Raw genomic sequence first — 24,170 nt, 5'->3', positions numbered from 1 at the left:
GGAAAGCTGCTCAATATTGCATGGCAGACTTTTAAGAAATAAAATAAAATTTAATTGACATACAATGACGTTTTCACCACTGACCTGCCAATTTTAAGATGTGATGTAAACGTTAAATAAATATTTTGTAATGCAGCAAATTGGATCACATCTTCTCTTCATCTATTTATTTACTTTGTTCATGCCAGGATTGCCCTCCTCTCACCCTTATTTTTGAAGATCTTGGCTGTGTGCCTGGGTTTAAGCCAAAGAGACAATTACTTGTTGGAAAGAGATGATTTTTTTTGGAAAGCTTTCCAAGGTCTGTAAGACAGAAACATCTGCTGGAGTTCAAATCTGTAGTACTGAAGACTTATGGTGGCTTTTTATTCATGATTGTTTGCACATTCGTATCGCTGTAGAACTCTAAAATACTCAGCTTCTCTATGATGGAGATATGTCAGCTGCTCTTTTTGCTACAGCAGGTCACATTCTTTTGCATCCAATTGGCTTAGTCATTGCCTTCAGTAGAAATTAAATCTGTTCTAATACTATGTTGTGCTTCTTACTAAAAGCCTTTCTCTTTCTCCTTTTTTAGAAGACAGCTGCTTTATGCCAGAAATGCTACAATGTTAAAATAAAAACATTGTATTATTAGCACTATTAGACAGGAGCAATGAACAGAACAGGGAGCAAACATGATGTTCCGTATGATTTTGCAGATGAGACCAGTGCTTTGCCTTAGCAACATTTTGTCCTGTTTTTAAAAAGACTGAGTGTTTTTACTTCCTGTTCAAATTGGCATTTCTGAAAATTAGGCTAGGAAAGTTCTTTGCTGGTAAGGGTTACAAAAACCTGCACTTACTAAGGGGTAAAATTCCAAAGAATTGGAGGTAGGGATGAGCATCCTGTTGTTCAGAGGCTTAGCTGAAGTTTTTCTACTCTTGTTTCTCTTGGTTATCTTGCAAGCAGAGCCTTTCTGTATTCTCTGGTATTGTTGAAGCTCTGGGTATTGCAAAATCGACATTAAAACTATTTCCAGAACTTCTGCTCTTTCCTTGACTGCAGTCAGGCAACACAGCAGCAGCCTTAATGGTAAGTGGTGATGACCTAGAATTGAGGGTGGATGATAATAAGTCAAACTAAGCATCAGAACAGGTGTGATGTATGAATTCTAGCTAGAGTTGAAAGTAAGAAGCAGGGGATAGGTTTTAAGCTGAATTTATTGAGGTTTGTATTTTTCTTTTTCCATCTTGCTTCAGAACGAGGAGCTTTCTGAAAAAAACCCACTTTTTAAAGCTTGAATGGGTTTGGAGCAAAAGTTGTGTCCCTCTGAGCAAGAAAGAACTATGTATGGATACTCATCCTAGATGTAAATGTGCTAGGCTGCAGAGTGGTAATACTGTCCAGCTGCACTGAACAGAGTACATTCACATAGATGGAGTGTGGAGCCCTGCTTCTCGCTCCACCAAGTCTACTCTGCCTTAATTGTAACCAGTAACTCTGGTTAGCTGGCCAGCATTTCTTGGGAGCCCTGTAACTGATTGGGCAAACTGCGAACAGAGGAAGAGCAGCAGCAAAAATATACTTTCCCAAGGGTGACAGCACAACAATAGGCTAGCTTGGAGTGTCTAAGCTGCATGGGCAGTTACATGCCAAGTAGATGTCTGTCTGTACTGCATATTGAGCGACTGCTGCTGATATGGGTGTATTGCTGTTAGTACAAAGCTGATCTCTCTTTTTTTCTCTCTCTCTTTCAGATACAGATGAATGCATGTTCAACAACGGTGGTTGCCAGCATGTTTGTGTCAACACTGTGGGGAGCTATGAATGTCGCTGTAAGGAAGGATTCTTTCTAAGTGATAACCAGCATACATGCATCCACCGCTCAGAAGGTACTGACTGCTTCCCTCCAGGCACCAAGTAGGAGTTTTTGACAGAAGCTAACTGCAAAATCTTTAAAGCAGCTTCAAAAGTATTTTTAGGTTGAGTTTTTCAAAGCTGTGAAGGGTCTTGAAGTCTTCGCTCCTTTTAAAAGGAAGAGTGTCTCAGAATCTTCTAAGTGACTTTGAAGACTGTTTACATCCCTCTGCCCCTTTGATTCCACCTGTATATCTGCAGTTTTGTGCTTGTTGAAGACTGTACTGCTGTACTCCCAGTGTACTCTATCCTCTGTTGTGCAGCTGAGCTGTGTCCTGATCCAGGGAATGGCAACAAATTGAAGGACAGTGAGTTGTGATCATTTCCATTGGCTTTAGTTACAGGGCAATACCTGCATTACCTTTTAGATTCCCTGCACAGTGTTTAGGTTTCAGCTGAGAGATTTATTGTTTGTCAACCCCAAAGGTATTCAAGTCACCTTCTTTATTTTGAGTGAAACCTTTACAGAACGACCTTTGAGAGATCAAAGAGCCTTGGATATCTAATTAGACATCAGATTGAACAGAATTATTTTGGATGCCCTTAGGGAATACTTTAAAGTGGTTGCTCAGATCAGGGAGTTGTCCATTGAACTGTACAGTGAATATCTTACCTAGAAGTACTTAAAGCTGCAAAGCTTTCTTTAATCTATGGCTTATCATTGGCATGACTGTAAGAGGAGTCTGAGCGTGAATAAACAAATCTCACTTTAAAAATCCCCGTAGTGAAGAGATCAACATTTATAGACATATATGGCCATCCACAGATGAGTGCACTGAGATGGCTGTCATCTGACATAGCTAAATTGATAATTTATTTGAATTTGTATTCTCAACTTCTCTGGTACTGGACTTGGTCTTACAGGGGTCTGCTGATGCTTGGTGATTTCTCAGGCCATTGCTCAGCTTGCCACTGCAGGAGCTGAGCTAGGAGTGAGGAAAAGCAGGAAGGCTGCAGTGGTGGCACAAGGCATTTTCCTTCATGTTGCCTTGCTAGCAGTGATTTCTGTTTGTGTGTGTATAGATGATGACTCCAAGGATGAAAATCAGTTGCTTGAACTCCTTGTCTTGTCCGATGCCAAGGGAGGAAAAACTTCCAATTCTTTGTATTCTTATTTGCTACTACTTGAGTACATTCTACTTTCCTGAACTAACAGCAGCAGCATTTCTGGTCAGTAATATTTGTTCCCTAAATTGTACCTTTGGAATTCTACCTCAGTTTTGTTAGTTTTAAAGATGCAGTTAATTTCTTTTAACTTTTTTTGGCAAAGAAAGCTGTTTTTCCGTAATACCAAATTTCCACTTAATTTAGTCTTTTGTCTCTTTGAAAAAGAAAAATAAGGGGAAAAAAGGTGCTTTATTTTTTCCTAAAAATAACTAATTTAAATATATTTTTATGGACTGTTTTTGCCTGAAATACTTTCTTCTTCATACCGAAACGCTCAAGTGTTTTGGTTTTCTGTGAAGCCATTTTCAGGCTATCATACTGTGACTGCTTCCCTCCTGATTCCCCGCCTCATTACTGTGAAGAAGTGCTCCATGGGATTCCCCACTTTTTTTTTTTCTTGGGTGTTTTAAGTCAAATCTCATTTCTTTATCTTTCACCTCACTTTGTTCTCTGCTTTTCTGCTCATCGCTAGGTCTTCTATTCTCTGCCTTGTGTATGTATTAGTGTATATGCTTTATTAATTCTCTTTTGAGACCTCACAGCGTTGATTGAAACAGCATTTAGCACCTACTGCCTAGACTGTCTATTCAGTTTTGCTTCTTATCTGTAATGTGAGGGAGTATTTCCTTCCCTGTCTCCCAGCCCAAACAAGAGAGAGCATACATTAATGCTTGAGAGACCCTCCTAGTGGTCTGCTGGCCTTTGCATACATAGAAAAAGAGTGAACTGGAGTTGAGACAGGAGAAATAGAGAGACTTGAGGCTGTTGCATAGCTCCTGGTGAGCAGTGTGACAGGGGAGCCTAAGAGTCACCTGCTCTTCCAAGTCCATCTGTAATTATCCTCTGGGTTCCCTGTCACCTACTCTCCCATGAGACTCAAGGTCTGGTGGCTATTAGAGGAGAGTTTGATAATTAAAGTTGATTTTTCATCTGATACGACTGTCTTGGTCTGTAGCACAGGGGTGCTCTGAGGGGCTTGATGCTTCTGCCTAGGCCCTGCTAAAACCTCGGGAACTCAGAGTGTCTTGGGAAGTTGTGCACAATCCTATTTTTTTCCTTGGCTGTCTGCTCTGAATGAGGAAATACGGTGGGCACTCATCTGAGAGCAAAGGCTGCAGCCCCAGCTGGAAGGTCTGCACCAGCTATCCCAGTGGTGGCCGATGCCTCTGTGCAGACAGAGCTGCTGAAGGGAGAGGCTGCAATGCAGACCTTGGACTGCAGGAAGTGCCCTATCTGCAAAAGATGTACCCATGTGGAGGAGCTCCTGTGGCAGGTGACTGAGCTGCAGGTGGTGGTCAGGGAGGCCGAGAGGGAGCTGGATACTTGGTTTCAAGCACAGTCTGCACCAGAACTACAGCCCCCAGCCAAACAGCCAAAAACTCCCCCACCGACACATGCAGAAGGTAAGCAGGCCAACGATGTTGGCTGTTGGGTGACAGCATCAGTGGAGAAGGGACAAGCAATGGATATCATCTACTTAGACTTGTGCAAAGCTTTTGACGCTGTCCCGCATGACATCCTTCTCTCTAAACTAGAGAGACATGGGTTTGATGGACAGACCACTTGGTGGATAAGGAGTTGGCTGGATGGCCGCACTCAGAGAGTGGTGGTGAACGGCTCAATGTCCATGTGGAGACCGATCACGAGTGGCATCCCTCAGGGGTCCGTGTTGGGCCCGGCCCTGTTCAACATCTTTGTCGGCAACATGGACAGTGGGATAGAGTGCACCCTCAGCAAGTTCGCTGACGACACCAAGTTGTGTGGTGCCGTCGATACGCTGGAAGGGAGGGATGCCATCCAGAGGGACCTTGACAGGCTGGAGAGGTGGGCCTGTGCCAACCTCATGAAGTTCAACCAGGCCAAGTGCAAGGTCCTGCACCTGGGTCATAGCAGTCCCAAGCACAAATACAGGCTGGGTGGAGAATGGATTGAGAGCAGCCCTAAGGAGAAGGACTTGGGAGTGCTGGTAGACGAGAAGCTCAACATGAGCAGGCAATGCGCCCTTGCAGCCCAGAAGGCCAACCGCATCCTGGGTTGCATCAAGAGAAGCGTGGCCAGCAGGTCGAGGGAGGTGATTCTCCCCCTCTACTCTACCCTGGTGAGACCCCACCTGGAGTACTGTGTCCAGTCCTGGAGCCCCCAACACAAGAAGGACATGGACCAGTTGGAGAAGGTCCAGAGGAGGGCCACGAAGGTCATCAGAGGGCTGGAGCACCTCTCTTATGAGGACAGGCTGAGAGAGTTGGGGCTGTTCAGCTTGGAGAAGAGAAGGCTCTGGTGAGACCTGATAGCAGTCTTCCAGTATCTCAAGGGGGCCTACAAGAAAGATGGGGAAAGGCTGTTCAGTAGGGCCTGTTGCAATAGGACAAGGGGTAATGGTTTTAAAATAGTGGGGGGTAGATTTAGATTGGAAATTAGGAAAAAATTTTTTACAATGCGAGTTGTAGAACACTGGAACAGGTTGCCCAGAGAGGTGGTGGAAGCCCCATCCCTGGAAACATTCAAGGCCAGGCTGGATGAGGCTCTGAGCAACCTGATCTAGTCGAGGATGTCCCTGCTCCTTGCAGGGTGGTTGGACTAGATGACCTTTGAAGGTCCCTTCCAACCCTAACCATTCTATGATTCTATGATTCTATGATGCTGAGGAAAGGAAGCTCACGAAGACAAGGGTCAGCAGGAGGAAGAAGTCTCCCCCGAAACCTGAGATGCCTTTGCAGAACCATTTTGCCACTCTGCAGGCTGAAGACATAAGACCCAGCACATCAGGAGAAACACTGTAGTTGGGCAAGGCAGCCCAACCTGCTTGTGCAACCTACCAGTGCAACCAAGAAAAGGTGACAGGTGGTAGTGTGGGTGACTCTCTTCTGAGAGGTACAGAGGTGTACCTCTGGTACACCCATTTGCCGACCTGACGCACTCTCTAGAGAGGTGTGCTGGTTACCGGGGGCTTGCATCAGGGATGTTACTAAGAGAGTACCAAACCTTGTATGGCCACTGCTGGTGTTTTATGTGGGCACCAGCGATGCAGCCAAGAGTAGCCTGAGGAGTATCAATAAGGACTACAGGCCCCGCAGAGCAACAGTTAAGGATTCTGTGGCACGATTTGTGTTTTCATCTATCCTCCCGGTCAAAAGGAAGGGGCCTGAAAGAGACAGTTGAATCTGGCAAGTCAACAAATGGCTACAGGAATGGTGCCACAGCCAGGGCTTTCGCTACTGAGACCATGGAACTTGCTTTGAGAAGCCTGTCTACTAGGGGCAGATGGAGTACACCTAACTGAGAAGAGGGAGAGCGTCTTCGGCCAAAGGCTTGCCAGACTCATCAAGAGGCCTTTAAACTAATGTTGCCGGGGGAGGGAGACCACAATCCATCCCACCACTGTCAGTATGGCACCAGTGCCAGCAACAGGTACCCAGAACCTGGGGAAGGATTGCAGGTAAGTATGAGAGAACCTAAGCTGCACCCCGAAGGAATTCCTGTTGTTCCAGCCAGCAAGTCAGCTTTGTCAGGAGCCCAGCCTCTATGCCAATGCACATAGCATGGGAGTTAGAGATGTGTGTATGCCTGCAGGGCTGTGGTCTTGTTGGCATCAGGGAGACGAGGTGGGACGACTCCTATGACTGGAGCATTGGGATGGAGGGATATAGGCTTTTTAGGAAGGACAGGCAAGGGAGACAATGAGGGGGTGTCGCGCTTTATGTCAGTAACCAGCTGGAGTGTATGGAGCTCTGCCTGGGGATGGATAAGGAGCTGACAGCTTATGGGTCAGGATTAAAGGGATGACAGGGACAGGCAACATTACAGTGGGGGTTTGCTACAGGTCACCTGGCCGGGAGGACAGAGCGGACAAGGCCCGGTCACAAGCCCTGGTTCTCGTAAGGGAGTTCAACCACCCTAATATCTGTTGGAGAGACAACACAGCAGGGCACAAGCAATCCAGGAGATTCCTGGAATGCGTGGATGACTACTTCCTCCTACAAGTGATAGAGGAGCTAATGAGGAGAGGTGCTATGCTGGACCTTGTTCTCACCAAAGGGAGGGGCTGGTGGGGAATGTGTGGCTCAAGGCCAGCCTTGACTGCAGTGACCATGAGATGATGGAGTTCCAGATCCTTAGGGCAGTGAGGAGGGTGTGCAGCAAGCTCTCTACCTTGGACTTCAGGAAAGCAGACTTTGGCCTCTTCAGGGATCTGCTGGGCAAAGTGCCATGGGGTAAAGCCCTGGAGGGAAGAGAAGCCCAGGGAAGTTGGCTGATATTCAAGGAGCACCTCCTCCAAGCTCAGGAGCAATGCATCCCAACAAAGTCGAAGTCAGGCAGAAGCGCCAGATGGCCTGCATGGATGAACAAGGAGCTTCTGGACCAACTGAAAAACAAAAAGGAAACCTGCAGAGGGTGGAAGCAAGGACAGGGAGGATTACAGAGAGGTTGTCCGAGCGGCCAGGGATCAGGTAAGGCAGGCCAGGGATGTCAAGGACAACAAGAAAAGCTTTTATAGGTATGTGTGGGATAAAAGGAAGACCAGGGAGAATGTGGGCCCTAACGGAAGACCTGGTTACCCAGGACATGGAGAAGGATGAGGTGCTTAATGACTTTTTTGCCTCAGTCTTCGCCAGTAAGAGATTTAGACACATTGCCCAAGTCACAGAAGGCAAAAGCAGAGACTGGAGAATGAAGAACTGCCCACTGTAGCAGAAGAGCAGATTCAGGACCATCTAAGGAACCTGAAGGTGCACAAGTCCATGGGACCCGATGAGATGTATCCACAGGTCCTGAGGGAACTGGCAGATGAAGTAGCCAAGGCGCTCCCCATCATATTTGAGAAGTCATGGCAGTCTGGTGAGATTCCTGCTGACTGGAAAAGGGAAACATAACCTCCATTTTTAAAAAGCCAAACAAGGAAGACCTGGGGAACTACAGGCTGGTCAGTCTCACCTCTGTGCCTGGCAAGGTCATGGAGCAGCATGGAAACCATGCTGAGACACATGGAATATAAGGAGGTGATTGGCTTCACTAAGGGCAAATTGTGTTTAACATCTTTGTCAGCGATGTGGACCGTGGGATAGAGTGCACCCTCAGGAAGTTCGCCGATGACACCAAGCTGTGTGGTGCAGCCGACACACTGAAGGGAATGGATGCCATCCAGAGGGACCTTGACAGGCTGGAGAGGTGGGCCTGTGAGAATCTCGTGAAGTTCAACATGGCCAAGTGCAAGGTCCTGCATGTGGGTCATGGCAATCCCAGGCACAAATACAGGCTGGGTGGAGCTTGGATCGAGAGCAGCCCTGAGGAGAAGGACTTGGGAGTGCTGGTGGACGAGAAGCTCAACGTGAGCCAGGAGTGTGTGTGCCTGCAGCCTAGAAAAGCCAACCGCATCCTGGGCTGCATCAAGAGGAGCGTGTCCAGCAGGTCAAGGGAGGTGATTCTCCCCCTCTACTCCGCTCTGGTGAGACCTCACCTGGAGTACTGTGTCCAGCTCTGGAGCCCCCAACATAAGGAGGATGTGGACCTGTTGGAGCGAGTCCAGAGGAGGGCTGGAGCACCTCTCCTATGAGGACAGGCTGAGAGAGCTGACTCCAGGGAGACCTTATACTCGCTTTCCAGTACCTAAAGGGGGCTTATAAGAAGGATGTGGAGAAACTCTTCAGCTGGGCCTGTTGTGACAGGACAAGGGGTAATGGTTCTAATATAGAGGGAGGTAGATTCAGACTTGATATAGGGAAAAAATTTTTACAATGAGAGTGGTGGAACACTGGAACAGGTTTCCCAGAGAGGTGGTAGATGTCCCATCCTTGGAAACATTCAAGGCCAGGCTGGATGAGGCTCTGAGCAACCTGATATGGTTGGAGATGTCCCTTGCTCCTTGCAGGGAGGTTGGACTAGGTGACCCCTTAAGGTCCCTTCCAACCCTAGCTGTTCTATGATTTTATGACTGAAAGCTCATACACAGGGAGCAATCTCGACAGTTGCTCTTTTAAGAGTCCTTTTGACTGTGAAGAACAGTGATAACTAGAAAGCTTTTTGGAAAAAGCTGCCTTAGCACAAGTGTATAGAAAGTATTTAAAAAGACTAATGCATTCCTGTTCTGCTGACTGTGCTGATGCTTCTCACCATTTGGCTGTTAGAGGGCTGCTTCCGAGATTTCTGGTAGTTCTTTGTACAGTTGTATCCCCTCCCTCTGTTTTATGAGAACCCGTTTGAATGTGCCCTAAATCGAGCCTTAATGTTCTTAGCAGATTGGTGGTGATGTCCCTACATCTCTGTAAAAAAGACAAAGATTTAAACACAGATCATACATATAAGAAGTTAATTTAATGTGACCTGATAGGAAAATACCATGCTGGCTTTTTGCCTGTCTTGCCAGTGACAGGAGTGCTCACTGAGGTTTGCTGGGTAACTTCACAAAGGTCTGGTCATCAGAAAGCACTCATCTGGCTTGGGGTCCACTAGGCCAGGAAGACACTGGCCTCTCTTGGCTGTGAGTGTGGCAATCAAGAGACTAATTCGTTCCATTTTGTTATTAAAATGTGCCCTGGTTTGGGAAGTGCAGTTTTAGCTTTCTGTGGAGACCTGGTTGAATTCTGCTCACTCAAAACAGAGCAATCTCAAAGTGAGAATTTAAATCATTTGTCTGATGTCGGAGATCTTTACCAAAGTACCTGCTTGAACAGTTTCCCCTTTGGTAGCTCAGTAAAGACAAAAAAAACCCCAACTTTATTAACAGAAACTAAGCTGCTAATTCTCTTAATGCTTTCTAATACCTCTGAGCTAACAGACCAAATTATATTGCATGCTTAAGAACAGAAATGTCACAAAAACACGAGTTAATGAGGCTAATTTGTGGCCTCATAGGTTGTCCCATTCCTTCACTGACAGCATAATAATGGATGACAGCTTTCATATGGGCTCCTTGGGCTGCATCTGTGTGCTGCAGGATTCGAAGTGTCATTGTCTTGTTAGACTTGCTACAGAATCCTCACAGTGGGAAAGGAATAAAAAAGCCAGTAGAGCAGAATAATCTATGCTCTGAAATGTCCATTTTTTTTTTTGTTGCTTAAAGCTGTCTTGGTAGAGAAGGGGTACTGTAGATTGTGCTTCGGATGGCGAGAGTAGTTGTGTGCAGAGCAAGGACCTAATTTACATGTAGCAGAATAATGGTGACAAGCTGACTTCTGTTTGCCAGTACAATGGTTTTGTTTCATTTAGTAATAAGGCTGCAAAAAGGGCTGTGTAAGTTTAGAAAACATGCAGGGTGTGAAATTGTTCACACAGTCCCTTTCTAGCAGCATGGCCACCCTTTTCATTCTCTGTCAGCTTGTGCATCTCCTTGACTCAGTAGAAGTTCACTGAGGTGGTGTAGGATAAGCCCTTGCAGCCAAAGTATGCTGCATTTAGTCTTCTCAAATGAAGTGTTTTCACCAAGAAGAGTGTTTTTGTGTAATATCTTTTGCAAGCCAAATACACCAAGGCAGACAATTTGGTGGCAAAGGTATGTTCTCCATATATCTGAGAAGAGCATTTGGTTGTCTTCTTTTCCAGTTTTGTGTCCTGGGTTTGGCAGGGACAGAGTTAATTTTCCTCTCAGTAGCTGATGTGTTTTGGATTTTGCGTGTGAAGAATGTTGATAAAACACCCTGATGATATGAGTTCTTGTGCATGAGATCAAGAACACTGTCCTGCTTTTCAAGTCTCGCTAATTTGCAGATGCAGGAAGCTGGGAGAAAGACAGACAGAATAACTGACCCAAACTGGCCAAAGAGTATTCCATGCCATGAACTTCATGCTCCGTATATAAGTGGGGGTTGGCCAGGGCAGGTATCTGCCTTCCTGGCATCCATCTCTCTCTCTTGTTTGCTGGCATCGTTCCCCCTACCTTGCTGGCTCCCTTTTGCTCCTTTGCTTGCTGCTCGATTTTGTTTCCGTGATCGCTGCTCGGGACAGGCTGTATCGGTCATTGGGACATCGGGTGGTGAGAGAACATACATTGTTCATTTTGTATATTTTAATATCCTTATATTCTGTTATTATTATAATTTTCCTTTACTATTTTAGTAAACTGTCTTCATCTCAGCCGGCAAGTTTTCCTTTCTTCCCAGTTCTCTCCCCCATTCCTGCTGGGGGATGTTGAGTGAGAAACTGTGTGGTAACTCGGGCTAAACTATCACATTTTGTAAACTATAGGAGACTTCAGCAAAAATCTGTGGTGTACTGTTAAAAAAAAACTTATTATTTTAGTATAGTTTAATGATCCCATTTGAGAACTCAGCCAGCTGCTGTGTAGTTTTAAGTTGTGTGTGTACAAATTATGTCGCATTTTGCCAATGGCAAAGGCATTGATATAGCTGGACCATGGGGCAAGATGAAATAAGTTTTTACGATAATTCTAGGAACAATTTCTCCCTGTTTAATTGACTTTAGATCTTTCCAAAGCCAGACAAGACACTCTGGCAGTCATTGAGCGCTGGTGCATGAACAGCTTGTAACTGTCAGAGGCAAAAATGATAGGATGTTTTTAGGAGGTGCACCAAAAGGAAGAAAGTCACTAGTGTCACATTGCTTTTTCATTTGGTTAAAGCATGCACTGGCATTAAATTCTGTCCAGCTGGGAAGGTGTGTAGAAATACAGAACCCAGTGGAGTTATTTTGGAAGGTGTTAATTGAAATCAGAAAAATAAAATAAAAAAAACCCAAAATGGTTAAAAAAAAAGTGAATTGACATACAGCATACATATAATATGCATGTCTGCCTGGTCACTACTTGGTGACTGCTGAGGTAGTTTATGACTGAGAATCTGCTTAGCAGGCCAATAGTTGAAATAGGGATGACTTTTGTGACTGTCAGCCTAGGGATTCTTCTGTTTGATGGCTGCCCTTTTAAGCAAAGATGTAAGAACTTCACTTTAGGCTTTGGTCTTGCCGAGTATCAGCCACCTTGCAATTTTTATTTTTAAAAAAGGAGATTTTATAAACATTGGTGTAAAGTGAGAACATTGAATGAGAATGCAGATGATGTACAAATCTAGAGATGTTGCTTTTTGACCTTGCAGTCAATGACCATGGGCACAGAAAAGATCACAGATGGAGAAATCTTGGGGCCATTGACTTTGCAGGATTGAACTTTCTGCTTTCCTGTCTGTAAGCTTACACTTCTTGTTCTAATACTCTAGAGTCTTCCCAGAGGTAGCAGGCTGTTGTCTGTGTGGGTATTGAACTGACTTTATCTGACTGTTGCCTTCACACAGAGATGCTGAGGATACTGATGCTCTTGCACTCGTCCTGTTTTGCAGAAGGCATGAGCTGCATGAATAAAGATCATGGCTGTGCGCACATCTGTAGAGAAACACCCAAAGGAGGAGTTGCCTGTGAATGCCGACCAGGATTTGAACTGTCCAAGAACCAGAGGAGCTGCATTTGTATGCAACATTCTGCACATGCTTATGGTTTCCCAAAGTTAACAAATAGTGTTCTGTTTGCAGTGATATGGGATTCGGTATGTTACAGCTAAACTGGGATGACATACCTAAATTGTGTACATTTGAATTAAACTAGAATCAATGGCTTTGCTGGATGCTATCACACCAGTCTATTGGTTGCTGCAGTATCTGTAGTTTGGGAGTTGCACCATCCTTCATAATGATGGGAAGCTCAACTCCACAAGACAGCTCTGCCATGTTTCAGTCTCACAGAGTTCTTCAAGAAAGGGGCATGTGTTGGGTGATCAAACGGAGACAGAATTGCACATTATCTTTCAAAGATACTGGAAGTACTTGTGAGAGGTAACATATATTTTCTTTCTAGTAACCTGTCATCATGGAAATGGTGGCTGTCAACATACATGTGATGATGCTGATAATGGCCCTATTTGTGGATGTCACCCTAAGTACATCATGCACGTAGATGGGAAAACCTGCCTGGGTCAGTATACAGTGGAGGGAAGTAGTTTTCTTTTGATGAATAACTCTAGAGTGGTGTGGCATTGCTGTGTGTGCATGATTAATGCTCCTCATAATAGTATGGATAGAAAATGTGAAGGAATCCAAAACTAAGAAATCTACTTGTGTATGAAGGAACTGATTGTGTCCAGGCAACTTATGCCTCCCTGTATAACTAGCTACCTGATACTACTGCAGCCTGTAATTATCACTGGTCCCTCTGAAGCATAAGGCCTGCCACTAACCAAAGAAGATTCAATTAACTCTAGGATATTTTAGGCTCAGTTTTCTTTCATGAGCCAGAGAATGTAACCAAGCAGTATGTCTGTTAAAACCAGAACTCTGACTTCAATTGAAGTACAATTTTTGCAAGGCAGTTATCCAGTAAAGAAAACAGTTTAAGATTTATAAACATTTCCAGTCTCTGCAATAATTTATTGTCTGTTCTCATGCAGACCCTTGTATTAATCCATGATAGATCATGATAGTGTGTCTTAACAGAATGGTTCATGACAGTTCAATCAGTTCTTTCATGCTGTTGCTGTTGACACATCCATAGCACACCTTCTGTTTTGTTAAGAATACTGAAGCAAACATGAGTTACAAGGAGGCAACAAAAGCATTCTCATGGTTTTGACTGAAGGGTCTTAATGGTTTTCATTATTACTTTATTTAAAAAAAAAAAAAAAAATTCTGCCTAGTCAGTTCCGACTGCCTCTGATAGTTCAATGCACGATGCAGCTGTTTGCATCATTTGTACATATTGGATATCAGATGAGGCTTCTGGACAGGACACATTTACTCATGTGCTTTTTTCATGTTCCTTACAGAAAGGGAAGAGGCTGCTTTTGAAATTTCTGAGGGAAACACTACAGCAGGAGCTGATGTGGACAAGAGGGTGAAGCGACGGTTGCTTATGGGTAAAAGTGCATATCCAAAATAATTCTGCTATTTGCTGAAACCTTTTACATTGAAGAATTGGTGGGGTTTTTAATTGCAACTATTATAGCTCTGGGCTGAATTCTGCCTGAGATGCTTCACTCCCTTTTAAAGAAATAATATTATTCCATAATGTATAAGAAACTATGTACATAGTCAGTAGGAGGTGTCAGGAACTTGCCCTTGAAGTACAGTATGTTTCCATGGTCCTAATTAATTATAGGAATGCAGTACAATCCCTTCAGTACTGCAGTTTTAGGCAAGTGATTGTGGAGGAAACTGTTTTACCTGCTTCTTTTCAACTGAAAGTATGCTTCTGCATGAAAGAGAATTGGGCCTAGTGGTAGACTGCATCTAGAAGGACATGTTAGGATACCAGGCCATCTTATTCTTCCTAGAGGTGTTCACATCTGGTTCAGAATGCCAGCCTCTGAGGGTCTGTCACTACTTGGAATGCACTGGCATTCGGTAGTGCTGAGTGTAACTAAATGTCTGATCATTGTTGAGAAGTGTCAGAGGATCAGTGTCAGGGTCGAGTGTGGGCATAAGGAGACAGACTGACAGGAACAGACTCATCATCAAGGAACAGGGATTTGTATTTAAGGATGAGAATATCCAGAGACAATATGTTAGTTTGTAGAGTCTTCGCAAAAAAAAAATGGACATAGCTGAGGCAGGGATTTTTCCAACACAGGCGTTTTGTAGTTACTTGTGTCTAATAGGGTAAATGTGGATGAATGGCAGTGTGCTTGAAACTGTGCCTTGTATCACGTGATGTTTCTTGTTACCATTATAAAATCTCTGAGCAAACTTCAGCTTTATCTTGTTGGATAGAAACCTGTGCAGTAAATAATGGTGGCTGTGATCGTACATGTAAAGATACATCGACTGGAGTTCACTGCAGCTGTCCTGTTGGATTCACACTCCAGTTTGATGGGAAGACATGTAAAGGTGACTTTTTAAATTATTTTTTTTTTCCCTTGTGGACACATGTGTACCAAAACCTTGCTCTAAGTTATTCATCTCCAGATGAAGGTAATCCAGTGTCCATAGGAAAGCCAGTGTGTGTAATCTGACCTAAGAAAGGACTGCAGTCAGGGGTAGACACACGGTTTCCATTGCCTCAGTTGCATCATGTGCAGAGAATCTCTGCTATTCTGCCCTCCTCCTCACCTCTTCCACCCCTTCTGCCAAGATGGCTTCATTTTTCACAGATGAGGGTTAGTAGGAGGTAATACAGGTCTGTGGTAAAGTAGAGATCAGTACTGGGTAAGGTAGACGTGTAGGTTCTTACAGGCATACGGTCCAATAGTCTGCTATTTTATCCACAGTCAGATGGGCATTAGAGCAGTTTGTAAATAAATATCAGTATGTAAACAGGGAAGTGTGAGTAGAATTACTTATGCTGGTCCAAGCAACTCTAATGATAGAGTAATTAGAGTACTGGAAAGGAGCAAAGGGGCATTTGGGTTGTATATTAGAATGCATTTTCCAGTAATTAGATGTTAAGACTGTTCTGCTAGGCAAAAATGATGGAATCCCCATGCTTGGGGCAATTAATGTTAGATGAAGAACTCATTCAAATGTTGGCATGAAAAGGAAGTCTCCTCTGTCCAAAATTTTTGCAGCACTTAGGTAGAGGAAATTGAGAGAATTTTTAAAAAGCTAAAACCTTAGAAAGCATTTAAGTCAAAGTGATTCCAAACAAATCTTAGGGAAATGGTCTTTTGTGAATACATGTACCCAAATGTAACTGACAGCAATATGTTAAATGAAAGCAAATAACATTTTCATGGGACTGAATGGGCCAGATAATTCTTAAGAGCTGGATCTGAGCTTCCTTAAAATTTTTGGTAGTCTCAATAGATTTTGTTTCTGGGCTTCTCCAACCAATTGGATATGACTGTCTTCTGGACCTGGCAGTGGAAGTATGTTGAATGTACTGTGTTTGTTTGCTGATGCACTTTTTTTTTGTTACAGATATTGATGAATGCCAGTCCAATAATGGAGGCTGCGATCATTTCTGTAAAAACACTGTTGGCAGTTTTGATTGCAGCTGCAGAAAAGGATTTAAATTATTAACAGATGAGAAGTCTTGTGAAGGTATGTGTACTGAAGAGCCAATAAAATTAGAACAAATCAGTGTGACTTGGACATCTACTACAATGATGAAGTGATAATGGACTCCACAGTAATTTTCATGCCTTAATTTTGTTTTTTCTTTCTGAAACAGTTGTTGAGTTAATACAGTTAATTGGCTTGATACTGTTGCAGGAGGTGTATTTAATGACACAATGAACTATTATCTGGAAGCAACAGAGATAGCATCATATTAAAAAGCTCTTTGTGAGGATAAACAGGGAAAAACAGACAATATCTCTCTGTCCATCTTACTGACTAGTTCACCATTGCAGTGAAAATATTTTTTCCTAATGGGGCATTCAGATGCCATGAGTTATCTAAAGAAAAAAAGATACAACATAGGATCTATGAAATTATAGTCCTATAGACAGACCAGAATCCCTATTCCCTGAATCATCATGGGAGCATTTGATTTTTAGGATGACATGGATTTCTTTTATGAGACTTACGAAGCATATTTGCTTTTCTATCTAATGGTTTGTACGTATAGAGTTAATGATTATATTTAAGCTGCTTAAATACATTAAAATGTAAAGATCAAAATGGTCTGTGGTTTTGGTAAAGCTGCAGTATGAAACAGTGTCAAGCTAATCAGCCAGCTGGAGAGGTAGATAATGCAATTTCCTAGAAAACCAGGTAACATTAATGATGAATTTCAGAAAGCTGAACTGACCAACAGAAAATAAGTTTTTGGTGCATATTTATCCTTTTTAGATCAGACAATAAGGACAAGTATTTGTATGGAGCAAACTTACTATAAAACCAAAAGATTTTCAAGGTAGTTTGTTGTTGTTTTTTTTTTTTTAATGCAATCTCTTTATGAACATATTTTAAAGATTTCCATTTCCCTTTTGTCCCTGTCACTTCTATTACTTTCCTTAGGTTGTTTCAAAATAGTATCTTGAGGTGTGCACAGGAAAAAAGAATGACATAATGTGTCAGTGATGTTGATGTGAACTTTTTTGTGTCTTGCAATGTTTTTACATGGCATATGTAATGTGCCAACACAGAAGTTGTAGGTGCTTTTGATCATATAATAAACATTCAGGGCCTCAGAAAGGGATGGGAATTTTACCATGTTACCATTCAATTCACTGAGATCATGGTTAGGCTGTTATACTAACTACACTTGACAATGAAGACGTGTGCAAAATTATTGTAATGCTAAGGAAAACTTCCACTGGAGAAACCAGGTATCTCAGCAGCTTTTAGAGACAGACGTTGAAGTCTGAATACACAGTGTAATGGATGTATGGAAAAATTCATCAAATTATTCTAGTCATCTGTCTTCAGGTGTACCTCAGAGAACAATGTGATTTTTAACAGACTTAAATCAGGCACAACATACTCATATAGAATTAAAAATGTGGCCTTTGCTTTCATTTATGAAGAAAAACCAAAGACAATACTGTCTTTTGTAAATCTATTTCTGCAGACCTTATGTAGTCTTTTTTTAAAGAAATAAGAGTTTTGTTAGCGTTTCTTTTCTCCCATAAAAGAGAAATAATTTATTTTAAACATAACTGTTAAAAATGTAGCACAAGTTTTGGTGTTTGCCAAGAAAAAGCTTGTTTGGCAAACTAATTGTTCTTTTAAAAGTCATTTCATTATGCTACATCATTTGCTTTAAGAGAATTCACTTGGTTTACATATATCTGCACATCTCTGTGCCCAACTTTGTTACCTCATCAGTGCTTCCTTGTTAAGCTGAAAGATGCTGATGTATCCCTTTAAAACTTGCAGACATTGATGAGTGCTCTTTTGAACGGATGTGTGACCACACATGCATCAATCATCCAGGCACCTTTGAGTGTACTTGTAACAAAGGATACGCTCTATATGGCTTCACACATTGTGGAGGTAAGTTATAAAAAGACACTACAGGCCATGCTGATGGAGTATTGTTGCCACAAGTCTAATTAGTGTCTGTGCAAGAGACAAGCCTATGTATATGCAGTAGGCATATAGAGTAAATTTTACTCTTTGCCATAATAAGGGGACACAGCAAAAGTAGAAAGTAATCCTACTCATTTTTGTCTTTGCCCAAATGATTTTCCCTTCCAACCCTGCATCCAGAAAGCACCTGTGACTGTTAGAACAAATTGATGCATCTTGCACCTAGATATGAAAGCCATAATTTGATAGATTTTTCACATGCAAAAGTCTCATTGACTTCAATGAAAAGTCAGTAGAATAGGACTTAAAGAACAGGAAAGTCTGGATGACTTAGAAAATTACAGTTTTGCAGGTTGCCATTGTGTGTATGTCAGATCCTCATGGGATGTAGATTGGAATTTAGCTGGTGTAGTACCACTAACTTACATTGGCCAAGATTAATACTCTTAATTTTTTTACTTCTTTCCTACAATAAAAGTTCAAGGACAGAGAAAGATGTTCACAGAAGCCCAATGTGTGTCAAGTGTGAGTATTTCTGCGACAAATTCCCAGAATTAACATGAGGAAACATGAATAATTAGGCACTAAATGGAATTAAACGTGTTTTATATAAGCTCTAGGCAAGACCTTACTGATTGCATATACTTACTTAATTCTAAGTAAGACCTATTTATTTCTAAGGCAGAATGAGCACACTTGAGCTTGGAAATAACAATCTAGATGTCCTGATCTGTTCTAACCTCTGCCTCTAAAAATTCTGCAAAGAAAATTACAGGGCTATAGCATTAGTATGTTTTATCCTGATGAACAGGGGAACCTGTCTGAATGGGGAGTAGCACTGTTTGTGTTTTAATTGCCAAAAGAAGTCTTTTCTCATGAATTCCTCTGCATTAATTCAATTTCTTTTAGCCACCAATGAGAGAAAGGAACTGCAATTTTTCCATTGGCTGCTAAATGTCTCCTTCATATCATATCCCTGTGTAGAAGATGTTAATCATTGTACCATAGTAAGTCCTTCATTTACTGGCAATCACAGACTGTGTCAAAGCTGCTAGGGATACTGAGCATACACCTTCTGACCTATATGGAAGAAGTCACTAAGTGCTGGCGATAATAGGTTGCCATTGCATGCAGCATCCTAACAAAAGGTCAATGAAAACCAAAGGTTAGGGCAGATTTTGTGGTATCTTAAGCAGCAGTACCAATTTAAGGTGTTCCCTTCTTTCTCCATTATTCTTCTGCTACTCATTCCTACCTGTTTCAGAACTGTTTCAGTTCTGTTAGTAGCATGTTTTTCCTGTGAAATCAGCTCAGTTTTGTAATCTTTTTCACAGCATTTTCTGTCAAATTGTTACTTATCTAGAGAGGGGAACAAATGGTTGGGGAGAGCAGTGGCAAGCAGTACTACTATTGAGAAAAGTGTACATAGAAGTGGGTACCCTCAGTTGCAGATTTTCTGGAACTCACTGAGACTCACAAGAGGTTTCCTGCTGGCAGCTTTCTAGATTTATGTATAATTGCCGTAAAGGTAGTGGAGAGAAGTGAAGCAGTCATCAAGGTTGATCTAAGAAGCAGAGACACACAACTTTGCATTTCCCTTTGTTGAAATTAATGAGATTCCTCTCGGCCTATTTCTCCAGCCACTCAAGGTCCCTCTGAATAGTGGCACAACCATATTGTGTATCAGGCACTCCTCCAGGTTTTGTGTCATCTTCGAACTTGCTGAAGGTGAACTCTTGTCCCATCATCCAGGTTTAATGAAGGGGATAAATAGTATTGGCCCCAGTATTGACCCCTGGGATACGCCACTAGTAAATGGTATATTCTGCATCAGCAAGCAAGTTTACACAAAAGGCAATATGTTGTGTTGTTAGTACTTTCTCCTCTGATTGGCATTTATTAGGCGGAGCAAATCCCCAAAATTGGATAATTGTCCAAAAGCGATAACGGTGATACAATGGTGGTATTTGCCCACATGAAGTCACACAGTGTTCCATAGCAGTTGTATCTATCTGAGCACTTTGGAAGATTGATCAGTATAAAACCTGTCCATGTGATCTGTTCGTCTGTCTTTATTCCAAATCAGAAATAGTAATTAATCAGACACAGTGCAATGCAGACTTGATTTGTTCTCCTTTACTTGAAGTTAATTTGTTGTCATATTGCTGAGGCTGGATTTTTTTTTTTGATTGTATAAAGACATACCTAACATCTCCCCTCTGACAATTTTGATAAATTTTGACATCTATCAGAGGATTTCCGTGAAAACAAAACTATTTCAAGGTGGGTGTCCGGATAGCATTTCTAAAAACTTCCAAGCCTGACTAAGCAGTATTTGTTCACATGTTTACCTAGTAGAGTTAGAGTACAGAACTCTTGCAAGAGTAATTTTTTTAAGTATTTTTACCTTTCCTCTGTAGATATTAATGAATGTAGCATCAACAATGGTGGTTGCCAACAACTGTGTGTGAACACACTGGGAGACTATGAATGCCTGTGTCAATCTAACTACAAATTACACTGGAATAAAAAGGATTGTGTTGGTAAGGTGCCTAGAAATACATTTCTACTCCTGATGTGTCTGATGGCCATGTGGTTATAGTCAAATCTGAAAATCTTGATCTGTCCAGTTAAGTGGTATGAGTCATTGTTCCTGGTATTCCACCTTACTTTTTAGTAAGACATGGTGGTACTGCTGTTGAAAATAGTAAAAACAAGCAAAAAAAAACCCCAAACCCCAAAACAGGAGATACTTTGAAGGATTTTGATGCTTTTTTTCCCTGTGCTTTTATCTAGCTCTTTCTTCTATTTCCTTTTGTTTCCCTGCATGAGAAGGTTTGCTGATGATACCTTACCTGAAAGGAAATTACTTATGTTATATGATCCTCCAATGATTTTATTTTGCTTTGATTTTCTTTCTAAACAACATATTAATTGCATGGATGCTCTCAAGTACCAGCTACAAAAGCGGCTGCATGCCGATTTATTAGTAGAGTGTATGTAAATGTTTTACTTCTGTGAGTATTTATTTTATCCTATTTAGAGATAAAGTGTCCCTTGCCTGATAATATGTCACCCAAGGTATTGCTGCACTGCATTAAGAGCGATGGGAGCGATAGGTGATTCTTAAGCTGCTTTTCAGATATCCAAGTATTTTCTGTTAAATCAGAAACAGCAAAAACGAGCATATGATTCTGTAGAGAGTGTTAAGAGTAGCAAACCTCTTAACTATCATGGAAACCCCAAGAAGCAGACAATCAACAGGGACCTTTCACTATGGATAAAGGGCTAAATCCATGCCAGTGTTCCAAGAAAACCCCCCTTTACTTATCTTTTATAACTGCTCTACCCTCAGATTTCCCTCTCATGACAACTATCTTTTTGCAGCTGGGAGGACAGGGCAGAATTCTCCATGCTCCCTGGGCCTTATTGTCCTTAATTGTCCCTGTGAGCTGCTGCTAAATGGGGCAAAGACATTCCAGCCCTGTGTGAGGTCTGAGATTTTGCCTGTACAGCCCCTCCACCCCACAGGACACAGCATGGAGACTCAGCCGGTGCTTATAGGACAGGTGCTGCTTTTTTTACTGAATCCTTTCAATTGCTTAGAAAGAGACAAGCTCTAATGTGGAGTATTTTATGAACAACATTGAAAAATATGAAGATAATGATGCTAATCAACAAATTAAAAATGTCTTATTGCGATACAGGAGTCTTCAGTCTGTGCAGAGTGCTTGCGTCTTTACTGTCTGTCTGTATGGTCTGTCTGTTAGGAACACAAGATGCCTACACCCTCACCTGTGGCAGGTCATCTCAGCTTAAGAAAAAGCAGCAAAATACAAATACATCCGGCTGGCTGGGTAATCGGTAGATTTACTGTTGCATGATTTGACTGGTGTCTTTTAATATCTAACTGTGAAATAAGGGTGTTTCTGTTTACTTTCTATTTTCCCTCTCCCTTATACTCCCTCTGGTTTTAGTTCTTCTTCCTCATGATTGCAGTTCATGATTACAGCGGGAAATTACCCTTGTACTGCTTTTTCAACATCACTCAAATGAAGACTTTAAAATAAGGAAAGAAAAAAAGATCATTAGTGAATTAAACAGCTAGGCCAGGAGTATCATGGGTCTTCTTAAAACTGGACAGTGTTGGCAGTATGCAATATGTTTATGTTCAGCTGCTGGACAGTAAAGTTAAACAGATGAGAGATACAATTTTATATAGACATAATCTACTTTCTGAACTGATTTGGAATACCTCTTCAATTTCAGCTAATTCTTATTTGATTTACCCAATAGCAGATCTGGAGATCTGGACTTGATCATGTTCTTCTTATTCTTTTTTTTTTTTTTTCCTAAATAAAATCTGTCATTTTGTTCCAATTTGTTGTCAATCAACTTCACAGCAGGAGGAAGCTGACATCCCTTTAGGTTTTCTGTGATATGACTACTTTTTGACTTTATATCAGCATATTTTTTGATGTCATCATTTTGATGTGACATTAGGGTTATCTAAATTTTCTATTCCTTTTTTAAAATAACTTGTCATTGTTTCTTCCTGAAGATACTTCAACCATCAAGATAAGTGTAACCTTTAAAGTAAATGAAGGAAAATGTAGTTTAAAAAAGACCGAGATGTTTCAAGGAGGTCTGGAACATATGATACCAGGTATGAATATAGAAATGCAGGTAAGCAGGTTACAGCCATAGCTCAGGGGTTATTAAGTGTTTTCCTGATATGAAGGACACCATAAGCAAAGGATAGAGAACTGCAAACTTGCTGCTCTTCACTGACCTCATGAATCACACTCCTTCCCATCTATGATTCTTCAACAGTTATTTTAGATCACAGGACTTCCCTGTGAATATCTTACAGTCTTACTAGGAAAGCACTTCTCCTTTTTTGTTTGTTCCACTAGCAATAAATTCTCAGTAAAATCAACCATACTTTTTGTTCTTTTGATTTCTTCCTTTTCCTCTATCCTTTCTTTATGTTCTTTCTTTTTTCACTTGTTCCTTACTGTCTGATGCCTCAGTGAAGGACCTCCTGGCCTTTTATGCTGACTCTACTGCCAAAGGGTTATTTCTCTTTTCTCTTGTATTCCTTTTATGCTTCAGCAGCCCTAGGTGTACACAGTGAGGTCAGCTCTTCCATCTGTTCCAAGGCAGAAAGTATAGCCTGGGAATTTACAAAATCAGCATAAAATGAGGAGTACATTTAAAAGAAAAAAAAAGGAGCTGGGGAAGAAGTCACTAAACAATATGATGAATCAGCATGTCGTTTGTCCTTGGAAGAGTAACAGCGAGAAACTACACTAGATGCTCAGTGACAACCTATATACTCCAGAACCAAAGCTTATTCCGGTGTTTCCTTTAACTAGATCTTACTACCTCATTGAAACCTTGAAAACGGCCTCCTAATGTCCTGTGTATGCAGCCACTACTTAAAGAGCACTATAAGCTAACATGTTTTTCACATGCTTCATATAAGTGCAAAATGTTTTTTCTCCAATAGCCTGCCTGGTGCAGGCAGTGCCATGGTTTTAAGATGTTTGGCATAGTGCAAAAGCAATTCATTAGAACCTGCTAGCAAAACCCAGGGGAAGAGGGCTGAGCACAACAGTCAAACTTGCATCCTAGCAGTGAATCATGCCTCAGACCCAGTGTAGTGCCAGAGTCTCAGCCCAACAGTAAATCTGTAGCGGTACTAGAATCATGACTTAAGTGAGGGTGCACCAGTGAGAAACTATCCAAACTGTTTGTTTACTGGGTTGTGGAGTTAATAATTTGCTCCCCTTTAACTCTGCATGACAACGTATGCACTGAGCACAAGTGAATGTTCAACAGCATAGCTGGCCAAGCTTTTGCTTCCTTTAATTTTGTTCATACAGAGAGACATAATTCAGTAATGGAGAGCTTCCACTATGTAAATCTAACATGCAACTCTGGCAAGAAAGTTCATGGAGCCCTCAGTAGACTGCCAGCGACTAGAGAAATTTTTATCACTGCGGACTTCGAGCTTGAAACAAGCCGAAAGGAGGTGACAGGTTGGTTGGAAAATAATCAAAGGTGCGGTTTGAAACTTCTTGCCATTTGCTCCTTAATTTTTTTTTAATTTTTCACTTCTATCTGTATGCAAAATGATAATAAAAAGTATCTCCTGTTTTGAAAATTAATTTTACTGCTTCTGAGGAACAGGGG

General features: G+C 41.8%; 1 protein-coding gene across 1 annotated transcript in view; it reads left to right on the top strand.

Annotated features, from left to right (window-relative positions):
- Positions 1-24,170, top strand: part of LOC147600599 (signal peptide, CUB and EGF-like domain-containing protein 2) — a 45,342-nt gene that overhangs the window by 4,769 nt on the left and 16,403 nt on the right. The window contains 12 exon segments of the mRNA XM_086748809.1: positions 1,740-1,874; positions 12,351-12,476; positions 12,862-12,978; positions 13,826-13,915; positions 14,769-14,885; positions 15,915-16,037; positions 17,820-17,936; positions 20,393-20,515; positions 21,016-21,130; positions 21,741-21,829; positions 22,534-22,638; positions 23,861-24,016. Coding sequence (XP_086604935.1) covers positions 1,740-1,874; positions 12,351-12,476; positions 12,862-12,978; positions 13,826-13,915; positions 14,769-14,885; positions 15,915-16,037; positions 17,820-17,936; positions 20,393-20,515; positions 21,016-21,130; positions 21,741-21,829; positions 22,534-22,638; positions 23,861-24,016 — 1,413 coding nt within the window.

Source organism: Chlamydotis macqueenii, chromosome 5 (genome assembly GCF_036417535.1).
Source record: "Chlamydotis macqueenii isolate bChlMac1 chromosome 5, bChlMac1.mat, whole genome shotgun sequence".
Classification (NCBI taxonomy): Eukaryota; Metazoa; Chordata; class Aves; order Otidiformes; family Otididae; genus Chlamydotis; species Chlamydotis macqueenii.
This window is presented reverse-complemented; position numbering and strand designations above follow the sequence as displayed.